The 22,731-nt window shown below is 38.7% G+C and overlaps 1 protein-coding gene across 2 annotated transcripts in view; it reads right to left on the bottom strand.

Moving 5' to 3' along the window:
- The window catches only part of CTDP1 (CTD phosphatase subunit 1), a 104,126-nt gene that overhangs the window by 17,684 nt on the left and 63,711 nt on the right, over positions 1-22,731 (bottom strand). For both annotated transcript variants that reach the window (XM_061449622.1, XM_061449623.1), the window contains exon 12: positions 14,724-14,902. In XM_061449622.1, coding sequence (XP_061305606.1) covers positions 14,724-14,902 — 179 coding nt within the window. The remainder of the gene's footprint in view (positions 1-14,723; positions 14,903-22,731) is intronic.

The raw sequence follows: 22,731 nt of genomic DNA, 5'->3' as shown, positions 1-22,731 counted from the left end.
TTGGTACAGATTTGAGGTTTTTTTTTTAGCATTAAAATTCTAGCAATGCAAAAAGTCTGCAGAAGGTGACATCAAATATCAAATAAATTTTAATTGGTAAAGGAAAATTTTCAAGGCTTGCAAGTGTTTGTGTCTCTGTTGTTGACCTCTTTTGGAACACAAGCCTTTTTACTGAGGAGAACATGCCATTTCCCCTCCTTTCTTCCATAATTTAATACAGTATGTCAATAGTATCTAGAGAAAAGTATTTTTATTTGGAACAGCTTTTAATAACTGGCTGCTATTGATCAAATATTTTTACAGAAAACTATCCCCCTAAAGAACATATTTGACTGCAATACTCCTTAGATTTACAGCTAAACAAAACAGGGACGGTCATACTCCATGTACTGAGGGCCACTTCCCTCCCCTTCCTTTCAACAATATATACAAAGATCAGAATCAGAGGATAAGCTGGGCTACCTTTGGCAATAGAAAAGTAAAACAGGTATTAAAAGGTGCAGTGGGGGCACAGTACAAGAGACATCAAGCAATATTTAGATCCAGTGACAGAAGCCAGGGCAGTGCAAGACCTAAGATTTCTGTAGTGCAGCTCCAGAGAATGTTCTCTGATGGGTGAAAACAACAGTGGAATAAAGGGAAAAAAATCCAACCTCAAAACCAAACCCTTCACACAGATAGCGCTCTGGAAACGCCTTACTTGTACTGCATGGAGCCACCTCAGTTCTGGGGGGTTTATTAGCTATCCAAAAAATGGCTGCCCAGCTGGAGGAGTTAGACCTGAATTCATAACGTACTACCTCAGCTTCAGCTGAGGTGTGGTATGGCTCTCAATATGTACAAATTCCTGAAGGGATAGAGTAGTGAAGATGGAGCTAGGCTCTTTTCAGTGGTGCCCAGTGACTGGACAAGAGGCAAAAGGCACAAGCTGAAACACAGGATGTGCCATCCTAACATCAGGAAACACTTTCTTGCTGTGATAGTGACTAAGCAGGTTATCCAGAGAGGTTGTTGAGGCTTCATCCTTAGAGATGCAGCACTACTACCTTGCCCCTCTATCCCTTTGGAGAACTCCTGTCTTACACATAAGTATTGGATGCTTCTCAGTCATGAAACATCAGAAACTTTATGATCAAGTGAAGGGCCTGATGCTGAATAAATGCTAGGTTAGACCTGCAGAGATAACAGAATCATTTCAACTCCCCTGTTATGGGAGATGCTTGCAGTGCTGAGGACCTTGACACCCAGCCAGCAGACTTCGAGGAGACAACACTCGCTTCTGGTATTCCCTTGCCCTTGCCTGTTCTCCCTGTCCTCCACCAAAAGGACAAATCTTTTGGAAATATCCCAAGTCTTTTGCAAAAAAGCATGCTGGTCCTGCCTGCACCACAACAGCACAGAGATGAGCAGATAGCTAGGTGACTTACTGTAACAATATCTACTTTCTCCATCATTTTCATCCTCTACTGACTCAAATCCTCTACCCCTCAAAACCATCCATTACATACTTCCCAGATGTGGATATGCCATTTGTAATCAATCATCCCACAGTCTCTAGCGTTTTACAGGCATGCATCAGTTCTCACAGAAAAAAAGGACCACAGCTAAACAGACCTGGGCTATACATTATAAAGACAAGACATTAACAGATCTTTGCAAACCTGCTTAAAATCTTATTCCCTTCTCACCTGACAATTCATGATACCAGAAGACCATGAAAAAAACCCTGGAAAACACAAATGGCTTCCAGTGGCTGGAAAAGGTTACAGAGACTTATCTGTCCTCATTCTGAATTTGGGAGGGGGGTTCCTCGCAAAGTTCTGCAAACAAAAAACTTTTCTCAGGAGCTACTCAAGATTTCCAAAACAAAATCCTGTAGAATCCAAGGAGCTTGCTTTCCAAGTGAAACATTCCCTTTGTTCATTTGGAGTTCTCCAGCAAATATCTAAGTTTTGTGCCTACGTTTCTGTGAATAAAACACAATTTCAAGCGAGAACACCCAACCACTGAAAACACTGAGATTATGGTAATTCATGACTATGACTCTACAAAGTGAATAAATGAATCGGTACACATCGAGCTTTCTGATTTTCTCAATGCAGCAGCAGCTCACATATCTAGAGCTGAAAATAGTACAAACTGCCTGTTAGCTTCTTCCCTGAGTGTGTATGAAAACATGTTTGCACACATTACAGACAACTGTTTTGTCCAAAATTAAACTTCAAAATAAAAGCATAACTATAGGAACATGCCATGTTATAGTAGTCTTTTTTTCTCATCTCAAGACAAAGCTTGGCTGGTTTCTGATACAAATGATGTCTGGTAACAAGTAGAGTGCAAGACATTTATTTGAATAAATGAGCAAAGTACTGATTCTCAATTTCTTTGCCATCTCAGAGTCATGTCCATTTTCATGCTTTACCCAAATTTTAGGATCTTCTGCCAGTTCAAAAGTACAAAAAAAATCACTATAAGTCTACTTTTTGTGACAGATACTCCTTATCTGGAGCAATGCTATCACCTGCTTAGAAGCCCATCTAACAGACAACAGGAATTTGATTTCTATTTTCTGCTGAGTACATCAAAATTCTGGCGCTTGCTTTCCTTGGAAAGCATCTTAAAGAAGAACCTGGTTTATGGGAAAGCTATCTTTTAATTATTGCAGCTTTTTACCTTTAAGTCTTCCTGACAATTGTAAATACAATTCATACACATAGCCAAGAGAAGGCACTCTAATATAAGTATTTTTTCAGCATAATTGGATGATAGTAGATTCTTCCAGAAAACATTATAGGAGTAAAGCCAACTGTAAAACTGCAGAGAAAACGTCTCAGGGGAATACCCCCCCCCCAGCATAAACTGCAACCACTTCTTTCCCCAACTTACTGATATTCAGGTTTATTTTCTCAAGTATTTTTCTCGACATCCACATGCACGCTGTGTACCAACAAGACTAATCAGCAGCTGGAAACACAATCGTAATTTAATCTCCAACTTAACTGAAGTCATAGTAGGTATATTTTTAGTAACAGCTTGAAAATCTAGACCATTAAATTCATTTACAAGCTTGAAGATATGAATGTCTCATCTACTTAATTGAGTGCTTTTATAAAAAACTAAGCCATGCATTCATTTGGTTATGTAGCTGATTTTGCCATGCATCGGTGCCACTCTTGTGGTTTAAGCAATTTACCACTTGAAAGTTTAAAATAAAACAGTGTAATGCAATGTCCCAACATTTAAACAATCGAGAAAAAATAATACAAAATTACAGTCACTGTCTAGATACAAGAGACCATCAATAGTGATAAAGAAAAGGAAAGCAACCCTGGAAGTATACAAAAAATTTAACAATTTTTCAGATGACTTATTTACAGTTGCCCTGTTGACACTGTATGTACCGTGAAAATACATTTGGCATTCATGCACATGATCCATACAGCGTGTTAAAGACAGAAATAGAGTTTTACTTCGGATGAGCTCTAAGCTCATCCTGTAAATTGAAGGTGTATTAGTGGCTGGAGCACAGGAGGCAAGCTTAGATTGACCTCTAGACCCCTCTGGGATGCACACCAAAGCATTACTTCAAAGGCACCCTCCTGAAGTTGGCTAAAACACTAACATAGACACAACCTCTAAGTACTCTCTGCTTGTCTGATGATATCTTGGTACCTACTACATACAGAGACTGCTTCTTATAGAATCACAAAATGACTTATGTTGGAAGGGACCTTAAAGCCCATCCAGTTCCAACTCCCTGCCATGGGCAGGGACACCTTTCACTAGACCAGGTTGCTCCAAGCCCCATCCAACCTGGCCTTGAACACTGCCAGGGATGGGGCAGCCACAGCTTCTCTGGGCAACCTGTGCCAGGGCCTCACCATCCTCACAGGGAAGAACTTCTTCCTCAGATCTCATCTCAATCTCCCCTCTGTCAGTTTAAAGCCGTTCCCCTTGTCCTGTCCCTACCTGCCCTTGTCAAAAGCCCCCCTCCAGCTTTCTTGTCAGCCCTTTTAGGCCCTGAAAGCTGCTTTAAGGTCCCCCCAGAGCCTTCTCCACACTGAACAAGCCCAACTCTCTCAGCCTTTCTTCACAGGAGAGGTGCTGCAGCCCTCAGACCATCTCTGTGGTCCTTCTCTGGACTCACTTAAGCAGGTTTTTCATTTCTCACAACTTCTTTCAAACATTTATGACCTCATGTGCTATAGTTTCTTCTATGACTTATTTTTTGAAGAAATTTGGGAGAAATAATATATGCGTTTATTTCATACCTTGTCTAATTTAATTTCCTGAACAGCTAGAGTAGTTCCAACTATATTTTATGAGTTTTCAGACTTGTCCACATGAATTTTTCTACCTGAAATCATAAAGCTTAATTCCTTCAAATTAGGAATAGAAGAAAATCTTTTTTACACCACAGCAGCAGCAGAAAACTGAACACAAAAGCTAAAAGTGAAGGGCACACAAACCAGCTCTGAAGGTTTAAGATATAATAGAAAGATAACTTCTCCTTAAAACCCAAGTAAATTGGTATGGCGTTATCTCAAATATCACCCTGGGGAGCAGCTCCCTCAATCAGATAGCAGATAATAGCAAATGAAGAGGAAAAATATTTTTCACTGAGATGATAATTTTGAGGTTTTTTTTAGTTGTATTAGATCAGTGCATTAAGTCTTCCTAAAAAGAAATGTTGAGTGCCAACTTTCCTTTCTAATGCTGTTACCCTCTTGTGGCAGATCTCCTAGACACTCTTTCATTAATTATGGAAATTAATTATTTTAAGGTCATTCGCTCCCTCCCTTCTTTTTTAAATAGAAATGTAATATTCCTTAAACAATCAATTGAGTCAGACAAGCCTGATTTTTTTTTTTATACTATCAAATATAGCATGTTGAAAATAGCACCACACAATATTTATGTTCCTTAGATCACATTTTACCTACTAATAACTTTCAGCATCTTTCTGTCCACCTTTGGGTTTACAACGGTGTACAAACCCACTCCTCTGCACCTTCACTTGCTACTGGCACACCAATGACACCAATAAAACTAACACATACCTTTTTCAACCCAAAAAGAAAAAACAAGTTAACAAGTTAGCTACAAGACGTAACTGAATCACAGTAAATGAGTAGAATATTTTTGCTATTTTGCAAATACTATTATTTCAAGTATTGTGTACAAAAAAGCTACATGAGTCAACATTAAAGTGAAAAAATTCTTCCCTGTGAGGGTGGTGAGGCACTGGCACAGGTTGCCCAGAGAAGCTGTGGCTACCCTATCCCTGGCAGTGTTCAAGGCCAGGTTGGACGGGGCTTGGAGCAACTTGGTCTAGTGGAAGGTGTCCCTGCCTATGGCAGGGAGTTGGAACTGGATGGTCTGTAAGGTCCCTTCCAATCCAACCCATCCTGTGACTTCTCTAAATCTTCAGACATTCAGCAAAGTAGCTTTGAAATAGCATGTAGCTTTAACACCTTAAACCTTTATCAAAAAGGTATTTTCAAAGTAATTTGTGTATGCATCTATTTTGGCCAAGTCAGAAAACTTCTGAATTTCTTAGCATGTATATTTTTCAAATAGAAAAATAATGTGAATGTAAAGCCATAAAGTCCTTCAACATTTTCATGGAAGGGGTGTGTGTGTGTCTATAAACCAGGCAGAGAAATACGTGTTTAGTTCCCTAAGTCACCTGAAATGTAGACATAAAGAGAGAATCCCTCGCTGACTTTTATCAGATCTGTATGTTCCTTGTACTCCTTCAAAAGAAAGCAGTACTTCTGCCCAGGTAAGAGAAAGGCTCCAGAACAAAAGCAGACTGTAAGCAGAAGTGAACAATACTCTAAAAATAGCCAGTGGCTGAATACTGTCTGACAAGGAGGGAGGGCACAGAGACCTAAGAAGTTAGTGGGATTTTTTTATACCATTAACCCTCTTCACTGAGTGAGACAAACCTCGTCGAAGCCCAAGAACGAAATTCAATGGAAGAATAACCTACCAGTATATACAGAAGCTTTACAATAGAGATTTCTACAGGGAAGGAATCACTTAAGAGCTTGGAAAGTATTTCACTTCAATCAAATTTACTTTTCATGAAACAAAAGCTACTCAAAAGGAAAAAAAACACAGGCTACAACTACATTTTGCAAGTATAGCTTTCCTTTGCACAGTTTGGTCTCAAACCCAAATTTCTGTGCCTTAAGACAGAGAAAAGTATGACAGGGTGAGATTTATCTTACTAGGCGCAGACACTCAAAATTGGTAAAACTAAATATCTCCCCAGATTATTTTTCTCCGCAGAGAGAGAAGGCATAGAATGACTGGAGTAAGTTTGGAGAGGTCAGATTTACCGGGAAATGTGAGACACACATAAAAGATAAAAAGCTGAGAATCAACTTTAGCAGTACATTTAAAACAAAACTATCAACTATCAAAAGAAATAAAGTTCTTGCTACTTAAAAAATGTGGTTAAATGTTGATTGGATGCATTTAAGTTGCCTAAAGCAACTGTAATAAACCTTTGAAAATGGTCACTAATCAGACCCTAACTGAATCAGACAAAGATTAGAGCTGAAGGACTCCTGTGTTTTAGGATATGTCTTTACCTTTAGAATCATAAGTATTCTCGATTACAGTACTTTAAGCTTTTCCAGCAGGAAATACTTGGTATAAAATACTTTATTAATCACGTAACATGTGAATAAGCATAGGCTAACGTGCCTAACAAACTGCTTGGAGAAACACCCATACCTGGAACTTTGCATATTCGGACAATTTTCAAGAGGGTCTGAAGTTGCATCCTTGAAAATAAAGACCCTGTCACCTGAGATCCAGCACTCCAAAAATCGAGGGCTGCCAAGCCACAGACAGGTTTTCTTTCCAATACTGGAAAGCTAGTGTGTTCTCCCTTATCCCCCCATCTTAAATGGCTGAATTTTTTTTTTACTTAGTTTTTCCAAAAGCAATGCAGTGTGAAGCACAGAGCAAGTCTGAGAGTATTTTAGCTCTAGAAATTTGTCTGGCAAAGCTACAAGCCAGTAAAATGGAGTTATGCAAGAGGGAAGTGTCAGGCAAATTAATGCTACCAATCCCACCTATCAAAATGTTTACCTGAAGACCATATGTGCAAAGACAAACGCCTTCTATCATAAATTATCACCTGTCAAAGCCTCTGTTCCGCCAAGTTTCATTTTTAGCCCTTTTAAGCTAAGTAAGTCCAGAAGAACTTTGAATTTAAGAAGCTTGTAAGTGCTACAGCAGTGTGATTTCTAGTTGGTACAACAGCAGAAAGTTTGGGTTGGATAAATAGTTCAGATATTTGCCCCACCTGAAAAATAATCTTTACCAGGCTGCAGTTTAATAAGTATGTAGTAACTCTTTGCTGCTCACCTCTTCTAAAAATATATTCTAGTCGTGTGAAGACAACAGCACAAACATCAGCAGTTAGTTGTATATCCATAACTATTTCATTACAATCCTAAATAAAGGTAATTAGAAATATTCTGAGAATATACTCCGATTCCAACACATTTGTCAAACAGTGTAAGTGGGGAGAAGAGGGAAATAGAGACAGTATAGATACGTCAGTATCAAGCTTTCTTTACGAGAAAATGTATACATAAACTCAAAAGTATTTCTGTGCTACGAAAAAATCCCATCATATCAGTGATCAAACATTTCCTGTGTGTTTTTTTAAATTTTTTTTTATTTCATGTAATCTATAAATAGTTGAACAGTTTAGGTTGGAAAGCACCTTAAGATCATCAAGTTCCAACCCCCATGCCATGAGCAGGGACACCTCACACTAAACATTGTCATCCAAGTCTCTGTCCAACCTGGCCTTGAACACTGCCAGGGATGGAGCATTCACAACTTCCTTGGGCAACCTGTTTCAGGGGCTTCACCACCCTCACAGCAAACAACTTCTTCCTTATATGCAACCTCAATCTCTCCTACTTAAGTTTTAACCCATTAGTCCTTGTGCTATCACCACAGTCCCTGATGAAGAGAAATGTCTTCCGGCATTCTTTGTTTTGTTTCCATTGATTCAACCCTCTGGAACCAGGATTTAAATTTTCTAGCTGTCAAATAGCGAGTTGTTGCTTCAACTGAGGATAGAACACTTGCTACTAGAAACATCTGAAAAACACAACCAACCAAACTCAAGAAAAAGAAAAGTCATTTTTAGAGGGAAAAATTTATTTCATTAAAATGGCTTCAAAAAGCTGTTATTGGCTCGGTATCATTCCCCCCCCCCCCCCCCCCCCCATGCAGAAATTTTGGATAACAAGAGCTTTCAAGTAAAAACATTCCTAAATGGAAACTTCTCTTTAATGTTTACAGAGGACACTCATTCAATAATTGTATTTAACTACAGAAGCAAACTATGCTTTGCACGCCCAGAGCCCTCTTCCTTCTTAGAGTCTTCATTGAAATCACTTCCAAACAGAAGTAACATTAAAATTCTGCAGAACAGCCGGCTCATATGAAAACAGCAAGATGTGCTGCCAACAGAAGTGTTTGTCTTTGGAAGCTGATCCTGGATTTCAGTCTGGAGTGTTTCACCATTGCTTCTGGAAAAAAACTAACTGAACCTGCAGTAATTTTTTTAATTGCTCATGTGTACTCTAAGAAAAGAGGCTGTTTACTTCCAAACCATTAGAAATGCAAGGGAAGTCAGTCATTTAAATACACTCCTTACCTTGTTGTAACTATGAGAACTATCATTATATCAGGAAAAAATTGTACCACCAGAAAACAGATTAAAAAATTTCCATTTTGAAAGTTGAATTCGGTTGACAGCATGGGGAAAAGGAAGTCGGTGGAAGTTTCAGTTCTTAATGTCTCAAAATACCACTCCTGAATAGCCACTTAAAACTTTCCACAAGAGTACTGTACAGACTTGAAACATGCTAGATAGTTCACATGTTGACCTACCCATATCAGCTAAGTTTTAAGCCCAAGAAACCTTGTGGTGACCTTGAGAAAATCTGAATCAGAATTTTCTCTTCTATAAAACAAGTATTAACCACATTCTCTTATTACCTGAAGCATGCTTTCTTCTCCCAGATGTTGAATTTAGAATGTTGGATTAGACTGAATTTGTAAGAAATCAGATTACCCATAGTAATAAAATTACAGAGCCAAATGTTGGCTGTTCTATGGAACAAACTTTTCCCAACCACTTGAAATTTCCAAAGTGTAACAATCTATAAAATTAGAGCCACTGCATTACCTATACTGAGTTTCCTTTGCTTGCTTCACCATAAGAACAGGAATTTCCAGGGGCTGCATCAAAAGAAGCGTGACCAGCAGGTCAAAGGAGGTGATCCTGCCCCTTTACACGCTGCTCTTGTGAGACCCCAGTTGGAGTACTGTGTACAGTTCTGGTGTCCTCAACATAAAAAGGACATGGAACTGTAGGAACAAGTCCAGAGGAGAGCCACGAGGATGATCAGGGGGCTGGAGCATGAACACAGGCTGAGAAAGTTGGGCTGTTTAGCCTGGCGAACAGAAGGCTGCATGGAGACCTCACAGCAGCCTTTCAGTATCTGAAGGAGGCCTACAAGGATGCTGGAGAGGGACTCTTCATCAGGGACTGTAGTAATAGGACAGGAGGTAATGGGTTTAAACTTAAACAGAGGAAGGTTAGATTAGATGTAAGGAAGAAGTTTTTTACTGTGAGGGTGGTGAGACACTGGAATGAGTCACCCAAAGAAGTGGTAAATGCTTCATCTCTGTCAGTGTCCAAGGCCAGGTTGGACAGAGCCTTGGGTGACAGGGTCTAGGGTGAGGTATCCCTGCCTATGGCAGTGAGGTTGGAACTATATGATCTTCAGATCCTTTCCAACCCAAGCCACATTCTATGCTAAGTAAGCTCTGTAGATGCAGCAAGTGATCCAGCAGGCACGAAAAGATGACTTTAAAACACCAATATTTCCAAGCGTAGATCTTCAGCTTTGTAAAGATCAAAGCAACAGTATACTTGCATCATTTAGAGGGGAATTCTGGAATACTATACAGTGTAATAACACTAAGACTTTACTTGTGAAACAATGCAAAGAGTTGCCTGGATAAGAAAACAGAGGAGCACCATTCTTGGACAAAATACTTGAATTTCTACAATTATTTTAGCAGCCATATTTGAGATGTGCTGTTGGCTGTTAAAGGTACCTTCAACAAGACTTTGAACATATACCAGTATCCTGGTTTCAGCTGGGATAGTTAATTCTTTTCCTAGTAGCTGGCTCAGTGCTGTGTCCTGGCTTTAGGCTGAGAACAATGCTAATAATGCTGATAACACACTGATGTTTTAGTGTTGCTCAGTAGCACCTATCCTGACTGTCTCTCATGCTCTCTCATGCTCTCCCGGTGAGGCCAGGAGGGACCAGAGATAGGACACCTGACCCAAACTAGCCAAAGGGGTATTCAATACCACAACACATCATGCCCAGTATATAAACTTGTGGGGAGTCACCTGGAAGGGACCCACTGCTTGGGTTGGGCTGGGTATTGGTCAGTGGGTGGTGAGCAATTGTACTGTGCATCACTGTTAGGTCCTCTCTCTCCTCACCTCCCCCTTATTTTCCTCTTCATCATTATTATTATTTTATTATTAATCTGTTCTTATCTCAACCCATGGGTTTTACCTTTATTCTCATTCTCCTCCCCATCACACTATGTGTGTTTGCAGGGAGTGGGGGGAAACACAACTACTGGGGGTGGTGAGAGTGAAGTAAGTGGCTGCATGGTACTTACTTGCCAGCTGCTGTTAAACCATGACAGCCAGTTAGTTCCTTAATATGTTTTGAATAGGTTGTCACTGAAATTGTTTTTTAAAAAATTCCAGATCAGTGTGAATAACAAATGCAAGGCTGACAGCATGGGAAGCACTGAGCTGTAAGAACTTAGGTCCCAAGATTCTCAAATCAGAGTGTCTCAATACTGGGAACTGGAAGAAAGCTATAGTGACAGTGAATATACTGTTTCAATTAGGATAAAAGGTGTCAGCAACAAAATTTTGCACACGAGTTTGCAGCAGTCTTTTCTGACAGTGAGAAAGAAAGCAAAACTATAACTTCTGTCTTCTAGCAGAGTGCCTGTTGAAGTGCTATTATATTTTAAAGAAGAGAAAACACTTAAAAGGATTGAAATATTAGTGCTCCTTTTAAAAGTCTATTAAAAATGGCTACAGAAAAGACAATGGAGAGATTTCTGAGATTCTGAGCTCAGTCTTCCTTGATATGAACTAGCAAGCCTTTTCTATATATTGCTGAAGTTTTACCGTATATCATGAATCCTGTAATACAGCTGTACTTTAAATTAAACCACTATTCTTATTTTTAAAACAATACAGAATAGTCAGAAAAAACCTGAAGAACTCAAAGGACAGCTTTACTATGCAGACTCTTTCTGATCAGACAGCCCAAAATAAGTAAATTAATGTGCTTTAGTTCAGAGTTCAAAGATCTATTAATGTAGAGTTTCAAAGACTGGAGGCTCTCTGAAAGACTTCAGATCAACAGTACTCTGTAGCAACGTAACTTGTAGTGCTTCTTTTCCTGAATTTAGTAAGATAGATATATATATATATAACAGAAACTCACCATGGGAATGTACAAAAGTAGAAGGTATTTCAGATGTTCTGAAATTATGCTGAACTCCAAGCATAAAGATATCTTTTGCAATTTACCCATTTGTTCTTAAAACTGTGATTTCTCCATCAGTCAAAAATATGATCTGCTCAGGACTGATGCAGAAATTATCAGTAAGAAATTTTGCCACACAAAATATTTCACTGAGCTATACTTTTGAGAAGGAAACTTGAATCCTGCAAGCAAAAGCTTTTGCTAATAGGTATCACTTCTAGTTATTAGATTTCTTCTCACTAGTAATTCAGAGGAGAATACTTCCTTCTTACACTGAAAGACATGTTTTAACACAAGTACTGAAATTCCGTTCCAAAGGAAAGAAATTCTCAGCAGAGCAGCCATTAGCCCTTACATCAGATTTACACAAGTTGAAATTATCAAGACCAGAACTAAACACTAAAAGCGCTGGCCTTGGCACTGTGAATTAAGAGCATTCAGAAATAAGCTTATTTAAAAATAGCCCCACAAACAACAAAGTGCACTGGGAACCTGAACAAAACCTATGAAAATCAAATGAAAAACCCATACAGGTCCTCAGTGAATACATGATCACACCTGTCCGATGTATGTGAAGTCTAACCTTAATAATAAATACAGACAGAAGTGTCTGTTTATGAGCATATTTCAAGTAACCACCATTCTTTTTAGCTGTAACTTTTTGGGACTAAAAAGAATCCACTTGAAGACTTCATTAAACACTGCATCAACCTGTTTCATATTTGCCACTTTCCTTCCTAGCACTGCTTAACAGAAACCTAGTCTCTGCAGACCTCATCTCTGCTGAGCCGTAACAACAGAGTACTGGATCATATTTAGACTGCCTTTCTCTTGTTCATTTTTGTTTTCTGGAAAGTTTAATAACTAAAATACGGACATAAAGGTGATCATAACAAGTTACAAAATAACGATTTAAACAGCTAGTCCATGGTGGATTTACATACTGAATAACTGGGACTGACCTTTAGAAGACAAAGCCTCTGCTTTCTTAATGTGGCAAGAGGTGATGGTATTCGTGTTAATTTGTGAGTTCATGTTATACGACAGAGCAGAAATAACTGAAAACTATCAAATATAACTTCATCTGTGTTACACTCCTAGCACTTCAAGAATCCAATTTTCAGAACAGATACTTCAAGGTCTTGTTGGGATGTACATGCTTGTATAGCACTTAGCTTTCAGAAATGTGGCCCGCAGAGACTGTAGTTAGTATTTGTGTTGAAGTAGACCAAATTCCTGGAGATTTTAACCCCGCTATTTAGTGACTGTTTTTACACTGAACCTTTGGTACAATATCTGTTTAGCACATACGACACTGACTGACCAGGAAAACATAAATTTAAAACTTCAAACTTAAAATGGCATTAAGATGACAGGCAGAGGCTCCTTTCTATCAAGGAGAATTTCCTGCCTAGCAGACACTGGGTCAGCACCTTTACCAGCACTTTTTGAGTATTTTTCAGCACTCCATTCAGGTTCAAGCCTGGATGCAATTTAACAGACTGACAGGGAAACTTTTACGAAGCAGAAAGGCCAAAAATAGAAAAGTTAGTTCAGCTGCTGCTCAAAGCCTTTATTCTAGCAGTAACACTATTACTTCTACATAGCTTCTGAGTGTGTAAGTACTCCCAAACTTATTTATGAATTTTCCTATACAGAGCAAAATATTAATTACAAATGTACGTTCTCTTTGTAAACCATACACAGGAAATAGTATGGAGCAATAGCCCTAAGCAACATTCCTTACAATTATTCCTTTTGTCTTTTCTTTGTCAGAATTTGGTGCATTTTCTATACACACACAAAAATATCACAGTATTAGAATGAATTATCAGTGACATGCCACCACTATGCCTTGCTACTTCAAATGGTATTCTAAAAATATTCATTACTGGCTTGTCTTTCCTCTTCCAAACTTCATTTAGGAGGGAATTTCTCTTCTACTATTTGAGACAAAGTCTCATACCTTTTAGACTGGCATTTTTCTGAAGATAAATACCCATGATAAACTAAAAGGCCTGTGCAAGCTTTCCATGTAGTTCTTCCTCCAGTAAACTCCTGACACACAGCAACATTACTACCCCAATCAGAATCTCCTTGTGAATATTTATATATCATATTCTGTGGTGGTTTTTGCATTTTTTCTCATACATTCTTTGTGCACTAAACCAAAGCTCATAAAAATTAAAATAATGTAAATGTAAATAAGCCACTTAAGTCCTACTACTTATATTATTCTCCATTGAAAGAAAAATATTAGAGCTTAAATTCTTATGACTGAAAACAGAATCCTTTATGAGAGCAGAAAGAAACTACAATTCACATTTGAGTCATGTTTGCAATTTTTAGCACTTTGTGGTACAGGATGATGATATTACAACAGTTCTAAATTAAAAGTGCTATAATCTTCATCTTATGTTGTTCTCTAAACATTGTTGGACTTAAACATTAAGCGGCTGCAGACTGAGAACCATTCCTTAACATATTTAAAATAAGTACTTATTTTATCAAGTCCTAGTTTACTAGCAAATTACTTGATAGTCATCATTCAACAGTAAATGCTGGAATACTAAAATAATTTATGCAGAAGAGACCAGCAAATTTAAATTACTTTCTAAGCAGACAATGATCTCAACAACCTGATTTTGATGAATGGCACATATAAAAGTATCTCAAAAAAAAAAACAAACCCAAGATGAAAAAAAGCATAGCTTTCCAAAACATGCTTTGTTTTACTTAAAGTAACACTGCAGAGGACATTGTCCTCTATCTAACTCAGGATCAATGCTTCTTTAAAATAAACACAGATCAGTGATCTACAGTTCTTTCAAAACAGGCAATATCCTAGTTGTCAACACACCTTTACTGTGATCATTTCTTTAAATCAATCCCAAACCACTACAGGGGCAAGTAAGCATGACAATTTCAGAGTTACAAACCACCCCAAAATAAACCAGTTACCAACATGCAGAGGTTAAGAAGGACACAAATATTTCATTGTCAAACCCATGCTGAAGAGTGCACACACACACACTGAAACATCGTTAACGCTTCTTTTTCCGTTTGAAAAACTCATACCTGGGTACACTGCATGTTAAGCTTCTTTCACTTGATGACGATGACGATGATCCAGGTCTCTGATCCGTTTTCATTCCTAGAGTTTCTGTTGAACTAATCTGAGGCTTTTCACCTTTCTTTTCTGGCTTTTTTTTTTCACTATCACTTTCATCGCTGCCTTCTCCTAAGATGTCATCCACCTGCCAAAGAGCAGAGAGTCAGTGTACCCTCTAACAGATTATTCTGTATCAAAATGCTCTGAAATAATCACTAATAATATATTTTAATTTCCCTTAACCACCTCTTTGAAAATTCAAATTAAACCCTTTGTCTTCAATGTAGTTTCTGTAACATCTCTAAAACATTCCATTCAAATTAAATACATTTAGCCTATGTTTAGGTTAAGAAAGATATAAATGCTCTCACATACATGATACAGTCACATTTGAAGGTGTTTGCACTTTATTATACAAGCAGAAACAGCTGTAAGCAAGAAACTGTGTATGATAAAAGTGCTGTCTTATGAAATTAAAGGAATCGCAGAATCACAGAACCAACGAGGTAGGAAAAAACCTTTAAGATCATCAAGTCTAACCATTCCCCAGCATGGGAAATAGCAATAGATTGTTTATACTATTGTAATGCATAACATACACTATACATATTTTATACTACTATAACATACAGATTCAGTTGGACAAGGCATCTTAAAATATCTTGCTAGTAAGTATTCTTATATTTAAAGTGTTATGTATCAAGAAATACCTGTAAAGAAATGTATTCCTAAATAATACACTATGAAAAGGAATGGAACGTACAGAACCCTATTCTCACCAGATTTTCTGCTTATGCTAACTTTAATATAGGCAAATCTATCAAAATGTTTACACATTTAATTAAATAATTGTTTGACCTTTGTTCATGAAAGTTAGCATGGGATTTGATACTCCTCTAAGAACATCTTAATTTGCTCTGACAGGTCTGGAACCACCATTAAAAGCAAATCATACTCATGAGTTACCCTGCTGAGCTTCAAAAGGTTATATTCTCTTTGAGTCAGCATTCAACCTTCAGAAAAAGATGAGAACATGAGAACACACAGGTGAAGATCCCACAGTCTCTCCATTTTTGTGAATGGCAGAGGACATAAAAAGAAGCTGCATATGTATTCTCTCCCGATATTTAAGATTTTTTTTTCCTAAAGGAGCTTATTTCACCATAAGTTAAAACATGCTTTCCAAATACTCTGTTCTCACTAATGCCACACCTGCTTTATTAAGAAGTAAAGCTCTGTATACAAACATGGATCAAAAGATTTTATACTGCTTATCCACGGATTTAAATTGACAATCCCAAAAGCTAGAAGAAAGCTGTAAGAAAATCACTGATACCTGATCCTTCATAAATACACTTCTAATTTCTCTGTGTACCTTTATGTGCACTGAAGGAAAGTCAAAGATGCCATCTGTTTATCAACCAAATGCATCTATAGAAAAGATCTATATCCCGCTAGGACTCTACTGGAAATATGATAAACACAATAGCTTTTTCAGAGAAAGGGAACTCAAGAGAGAGTTTGCAAGCAAGGAGGGAGAAGAAATAGAAAATACAGAAGTTTGGTAACAGATAAAGACCTATTTAATTTCTTTTTCTAATGTCCTACACCCAGCAGGTAGGATAAAAGGTGAGAAAAGCAGAGAAAAGACGTATGACCCAAGATGATGAAGGTGCTCCATAGGGCGATGTCACCAAGCACACTGATGACTCCTACCACTCTCTGTTGACTTCAGAAGGATGAAGTATCTGGCATTTGTCTTCAGTCTTCTGCTAAACAGATGCATTTGGAGTATTTATTACCTTACTATAAGCCTCACTCAGCTATTCCTGTTTGAGGGTAGTAGCAAATAATTTTTCTTATCTTGTGCTGCTTTGCACTGAGGATTCTGCCAATCTGTATTATTGCAAAAGAGAAATGATGCAGAAGGAATAATAATGGGAAAAGAAAAAAAGGTAAGTAGTACTTCAAAACAACCTAAAATAATAGTTTTGAGGAGACTTTTCAGTGTAAGGGAAAGCAAGGACATTTTGTTACAAAGTAGACTTGTGGAAAGCAATTTCTTTAAATATGTAATTGTTTCAGAGTTCCACAACTCAAGCTTTAAAACTGAAAAAAATTTAAAAATCCAGTTTTATCCTTGAATGGAATGACTTCTGTACAAAGTGATAAATAACTTGCAGGCTTCTTAGATGTACAATTTAAGTTGTCTTTCCATTGGCCCTTGTCTTGGTACATTTTTACTACCTGAAATAGTGATAATATTTCAGCTCTTTCACTATGAAAGCTGTAAAGAAACCATAACAAAAAAGGAACCACATACCAGCTTGGTCCGTCTAAACACAGATGATAGTTTCAAGTAGAAACTGCAGGAACTGCTGTCAAGTCAAACTATATTAGTCCAAAAATACTTTTTCCATGATGAGAAGTTGTCATATGCATGGAAAATAAGAATCACGGCATACAATCCAGGGTTGGAAAAGACTGATAAGACTGATAGAAATAAGCCAATAGTGAACCTGGTGAAAGTGCAGAAAGTACACAGGGTAGGGATTTTTTTGGTGTGTATAGAATACATATAAAGTCTCAAGTGTTTGATAGTCTGGGATGGGATGGCAGGAAACCTTAAGCCTGTATAGCTTTATTAGAAGATACTTACTGTAGCCAACATAGCCACCAATTGACAGTCAAATGGAAGCACAAATCTACAACTCTAACAACACCTTTCCAGCAAGTCTTATATTTAAAATTACATTCCTTCACTCCAAAAGCAACACTTTTCCAGATAGTCATATGTTTAAAACTATGCTTTCATTACAAAATATGTTAGCATTTTTAAAGGACAAAGTTAGATTGATAGACATTCAGTATTACAGACGCCTCAAAAACTGAACTTTTAGTGTTTTAAAATCTACTTTGTGTGAACAGTTTTGACAGACTAGCAGCCTAGTTATTGCCATGTCTTTTTCTTTCATTCTGCATAAAGATGACATTACTCTTTTGAGGTCTGGAATGCCATTTAACATCAGAATTACTCAATTAGCTGCACACATACATGCCCCAATTCTGTGGAAGGGTATTTAAAGTATACCTACAAGTCATACAAATATGCAGCAAATTTTAAAAACCATTACATATAAAGCAAATTAATGCGGGATGGTCCTTACAAATCACTTTAACTAGACAGGCACCAAAATACAGATTTTTACCTAACTTGACTAAAACTATTGCAAATTGTGCTGAAAAATATAAAGATTACCCACTTTCATCTGTCAGATTTCTCAAATGAAATGGAAAACCGAACAACATTTTTATTGAGGCATTGAGATTTAAGCCCTTCTCTTCAACAAATAAGTAAAAAAAAAAAGTGCATTAATATTTAAGCAGCAACTACCTATCTAGTCAAATCACTAACTTTAAAGAAATAAAAAAATTTAAAGAACAGAGGAAACTTTCAATCTGATTCAGACCAAGGCCACTGCTGTACCAACTACAGCTTCTGCTTGTAACATTAGATTTTATATGATTAATACAAATGGAACACAACATTTCAGAAGAAAATGCCAAAATCTTAGTGATAAGATACAGTGAGGGGATGTTTACTCCTTGAACACTACCATAGCAGCTATCTTTAAAATACTTGAAAGAGTTTTATAACACATCAAGAATGATTAACATTGAAAAAGAATGATTCATCCTTTGCAGATGCCAAGTTGTTCCATTTAGCAAGAGAACGAAAAGTCTGACAATTCTTTTAAACACCTGATTATAAAAGCCAGAAAACATCCTCAGCTGACAATGCTATTTTATTTCTTATTTAGAAGGAACACAGCATACACTCATGCAGACAAAGACCAAAGAGCAATGAGATTTTCAGTCTAGTGTTCCCAGGTATTGGGAACTATTCATTAGGGTCTGTAGTAATAGGACAAGGGGTAACGGGTTAAGAAAAACAGGGGAAGTTTAGACTGGATATAAAGGAAGAAGTTCTCTACTGTTAGGGTGGTGAGGCACTGGAATGGGTTGCCAAGGGAAGTTGTGAATGCTCCATCCCTGGTCGTGTTCAAGGCCAGGTTGGACAGAGCTTTGTGTGACATGGCTTATTGTGAGGTGTCCCTGCCCATGTCAGGGGGGTTGGAACTAGATGATCTTAAGGTCCTTTCCAACCCTAACTATTCTATGATTCTAAGATGTCCAAGTACACCAGTAATTGGAGGTATCTCTCTCTGAAACATGATATTATCTCAGCATACTTTTTAGAAATACTTTAAAATGCTGCCATGTTTGGCACCATGATGCCCTCTAAGTAGTTATTAAACATAAAAGCTAGCACACCATCAACTCCATCTAGTTAGTGGGTAAACTAATTGCATGCTCTGAAAATAAATACCAGACTAAAAAAGGTCAATAAATATTTCACCTGTCAAATCAAATTTCCCTAGCTTTATCTGCACTGTATTTATTTTAGTGTTCTTCCAGGTAGGTAAGTCTGACTCCCTGTGCTTCTGGTCAGGATGATATTCCGAAACTGTAAACAATCAGTGCAGAAATCTTTCAACACTTATATCAAACTGTATGTGTACAACTACTTGAAACGTAATAGGCTGCTCATCTTGAAAAATTAATTGTGAAAAGCACCCCACACCTTTTTTGAATATACTTAAATACATCTCAAAATCCCAGTGTGCTCCCAACTGTTCCTAAGAACCAGAACAGTTCAGTGTTTGGGGCTGGTTTTGCTTGACATTTTCTCTTTTTACCAAAGCATATTTTGGGACTGATCTCCTACACACTTGCATGACTTACATGAAGATTCATTACTGGTATTGAAAAAGAAGTTTTTTAGCTTTTTGATAGTGTTTTGGTTACTTCAGGTTACTTCAAAACTATATAATGTAAACTGATGAAGGCTGTAAATATACTGCATGTATTTTAAATATTATCAAGTGTATAAACAAGCAGAAAACATACGACAGTCTTCAATGACTTAAGTATCTTAAGCCCTATCTGCATTAGAAAGCTGTCCCTGAAATGCAGGCACCTTCCAAATGCTGCTAACATCCTAATTGTTTTGCACTGCATTAGGAACACTGCCAAAAGTTGCTTTGCCATGTAAATCATGGTTTCTCCAGCAGAACCAGTGTCATGCTGTTTGTAGAATATGAGAAGTTTCCATAGAGGACAGAGAGCTTGCTTTTACAATCTCCCATAATTGTCCATTTGATCCTATAATCTTTATCCCTGCTTCCACTTCCAACATTCCCTTCTGCTTTTCAGTAGATCAGCAGAGCTTATTTTACATGAAATGTTAACAGAAATCAGCAGGCTATTTCAGGAACTTTAACACTTCAGAAAAAAGAGAAGCCAAAGAAAGAGTAGATGGGAAAAGCAACATTGAAAATTACAAATTAGAAAGCACTTCTGAGTCTGTGAAATTAGCAGTGAATGGTAATATTAGATTGAAAATCTAGTAAGTGAGAACGGTGCCTCCATCTTCCTGGGATTGTGCACTGAACTTTCCAAACTTCCAACACAGATGTATGAAAACAAAACTGTTCTGTCAGTAGCAAAGGAAATGGAAATATTACTGTAAAAAGTTTACTAACTCCACATTATTAAGTAGTTAGAAGCAATTAATGTAGTACTAATAACTGTAAAAGAAGGTGCAGTTAGTTATATTCCATTAACTCAGCTTATAAGAGGTCACACAATAGACCACAGTGATGCAGCCCTGGAAGATTCAATGCCAGCTGAAAGGTTAATGCAGTTTGGAAGCAATGCTTCTGAACACTCAAGCAAGATACACATTCACATGGCAATATGGATCACTGAGAATATTTCACTGGCAAAGTACCACACTCAAAGAAAATAAGAATGAGAACTCTTTTAAAATAGGGAGCTCTTCAAGAGGTTCAAGCAAGGCTGTCTAGTTGCTGACACTGACATGCCATACAATTGCCTGACAAATTGTTATTACAGCACATTCACAAATGCATGTCCCCTCTTTCCTAAAGCTCCTCAAATCATATCACAGTATCACAGTATCACAGTATGTTAGAGATTGGAAGGGACCTCGAAAGATCATCTAGTCCAATCCCCCTGCCGGAGCAGGAACACCTAGATAATGTTACACAGGAATGCGTCCAGGCGGGTTTTGAATGTCTCCAGGGAAGGAGACTCCACAACCTCCCTGGGCAGCCTGTTCCAGTGTTCCGTCACCCTCACTGAGAAGAAGTTTCTTCTCAAGTTTAAGTGGAACCTCTTGTGTTCCAGTTTGTACCCATTACCCCTTGTCCTATCATTGTTTGCCACTGAGTAGAGCCTGGCTCCGTCCTCGTGACACTCCCCCTTTATATATTTATAGACACTGATAAGGTCACCCCTCAGTCTCCTCTTCTCCAAACTATAGAGACCCAGCTCCCTCAGTCTTTCCCCATAAGGGAGATGTTCCACTCCCTTAATCATCCTTGTTGCCCTGCGCTGGACTCTCTCCAGCAGCTCCCTATCCTTCTTGAACTGAGGGGCCCAGAACTGGACACAATACTCCAGATGCGGTCTCACCAGGGCAGAGTAGAGGGGAAGGAGGACCTCTCTCGACCTACTAACCACCGCCCTTCTAATACACCCCAGGATGCCATTGGCCTTCTTAGCCACAAGGGCACAGTGTTGGCTCATGGTCATCCTGTTGTCCACTAGGACCCCCAGGTCCCTCTCCCCTACACTGCTCTCTAACAGGTCGTTCCCCAACCTATACTGGAACCTGGGGTTGTTCCTGCCCAGATGCAGGACTCTACACTTTCTCTTGTTATATTTCATCAAGTTACTCCCTGCCCAACTCTCCAGCCTATCCAGGTCTCGCTGGATGGCAGCACAGCCTTCTGGCGTATCAGCCACTCCTCCCAGCTTAGTGTCATCAGCAAACTTGCTGATAGTACACTCAATTCCCTCATCTAAATCATTGATGAATATATTAAATAATACTGGTCCCAGTACTGACCCTTGAGGCACTCCACTAGTTACAGGCCTCCAACTAGACTCAGCCCCATAGACTACAACTCTCTGGCTTCTCTCCTTCAGCCAGTTCACAGTCCACCTCACTACCTGATCATCCAGTCCACACTTCCTCATTTTAGCCGTGAGGATGCTGTGGGAGACTGTGTCAAATGCTTTGCTGAAGTCAAGGTAGACCACATCCACCGCTCTGCCATCATCCATCCACCGTGTTATTTCCTCATAAACGGCTAAGAGATTGGTCAAACATGATTTCCCCCTGGTGAAGCCATGTTGACTGCCCCTCATAACCTTCTTATCCTTGATATGCCTTAAGATGGTACCAAGGATAAGGTGTTCCATCACTTTCCCAGGGATGGAGGTGAGGCTGACCGGTCTGTAGTTACCCGGGTCCTCCTTCTTGCCCTTTTTGAAGACTGGAGTGACATTTGCTTTCCTCCAGTCCTCAGGCACCTCTCCCGTTTCCCAAGACTTGGTAAAGATGATGGAGAGTGGTCTAGCAATGACTTCCGCCAGTTCCCTCAGCACCCGCGGGTGCATCCCATCTGGACCCATGGATTTATCGATGTCCAGATTGCTCAACTGGTCTCTAACCCATTCCTCATCGACTAAGGCAAACCGCTCCGTCGACCTGACTTCATCTAAGGTCTCAGGGGTACAGGGCTCTTCAGGACTGCCCGCAGCAGAGTAGACAGAGACAAAGAAGGCATTCAGTAACTCTGCCATCTCTGTATCTTCTGTCACCAGGGCACCCATCCCGTTCATCAGTGGGCCTACATTGCCTCTGGTGTTAGTTTTGTCTGCCATGTATTTAAAAAAGCTCTTTTTGCTGTCCTTGACCCTTCTTGCCAGGTTTAATTCTAAGGATGCCTTAGTCCTCCTAGCTGCCTTCCTACATCCTCTAGCAGCAGCCTTATATTCCTCCCAAGTGGCCAGCCCCTCCTTCCATGACCTGTAAACTCT

This window comes from Pezoporus flaviventris, unplaced genomic scaffold (assembly GCF_033815535.1).
Source record: "Pezoporus flaviventris isolate CSIRO_AGI_PZ_B2104156 unplaced genomic scaffold, CSIRO_AGI_Pfla_v1 ptg000007l, whole genome shotgun sequence".
Taxonomy (NCBI): Eukaryota; Metazoa; Chordata; class Aves; order Psittaciformes; family Psittacidae; genus Pezoporus; species Pezoporus flaviventris.
The sequence above is the reverse complement of the archived record's forward strand: the minus strand, read 5'-3'. Positions and strand labels throughout refer to the sequence as shown.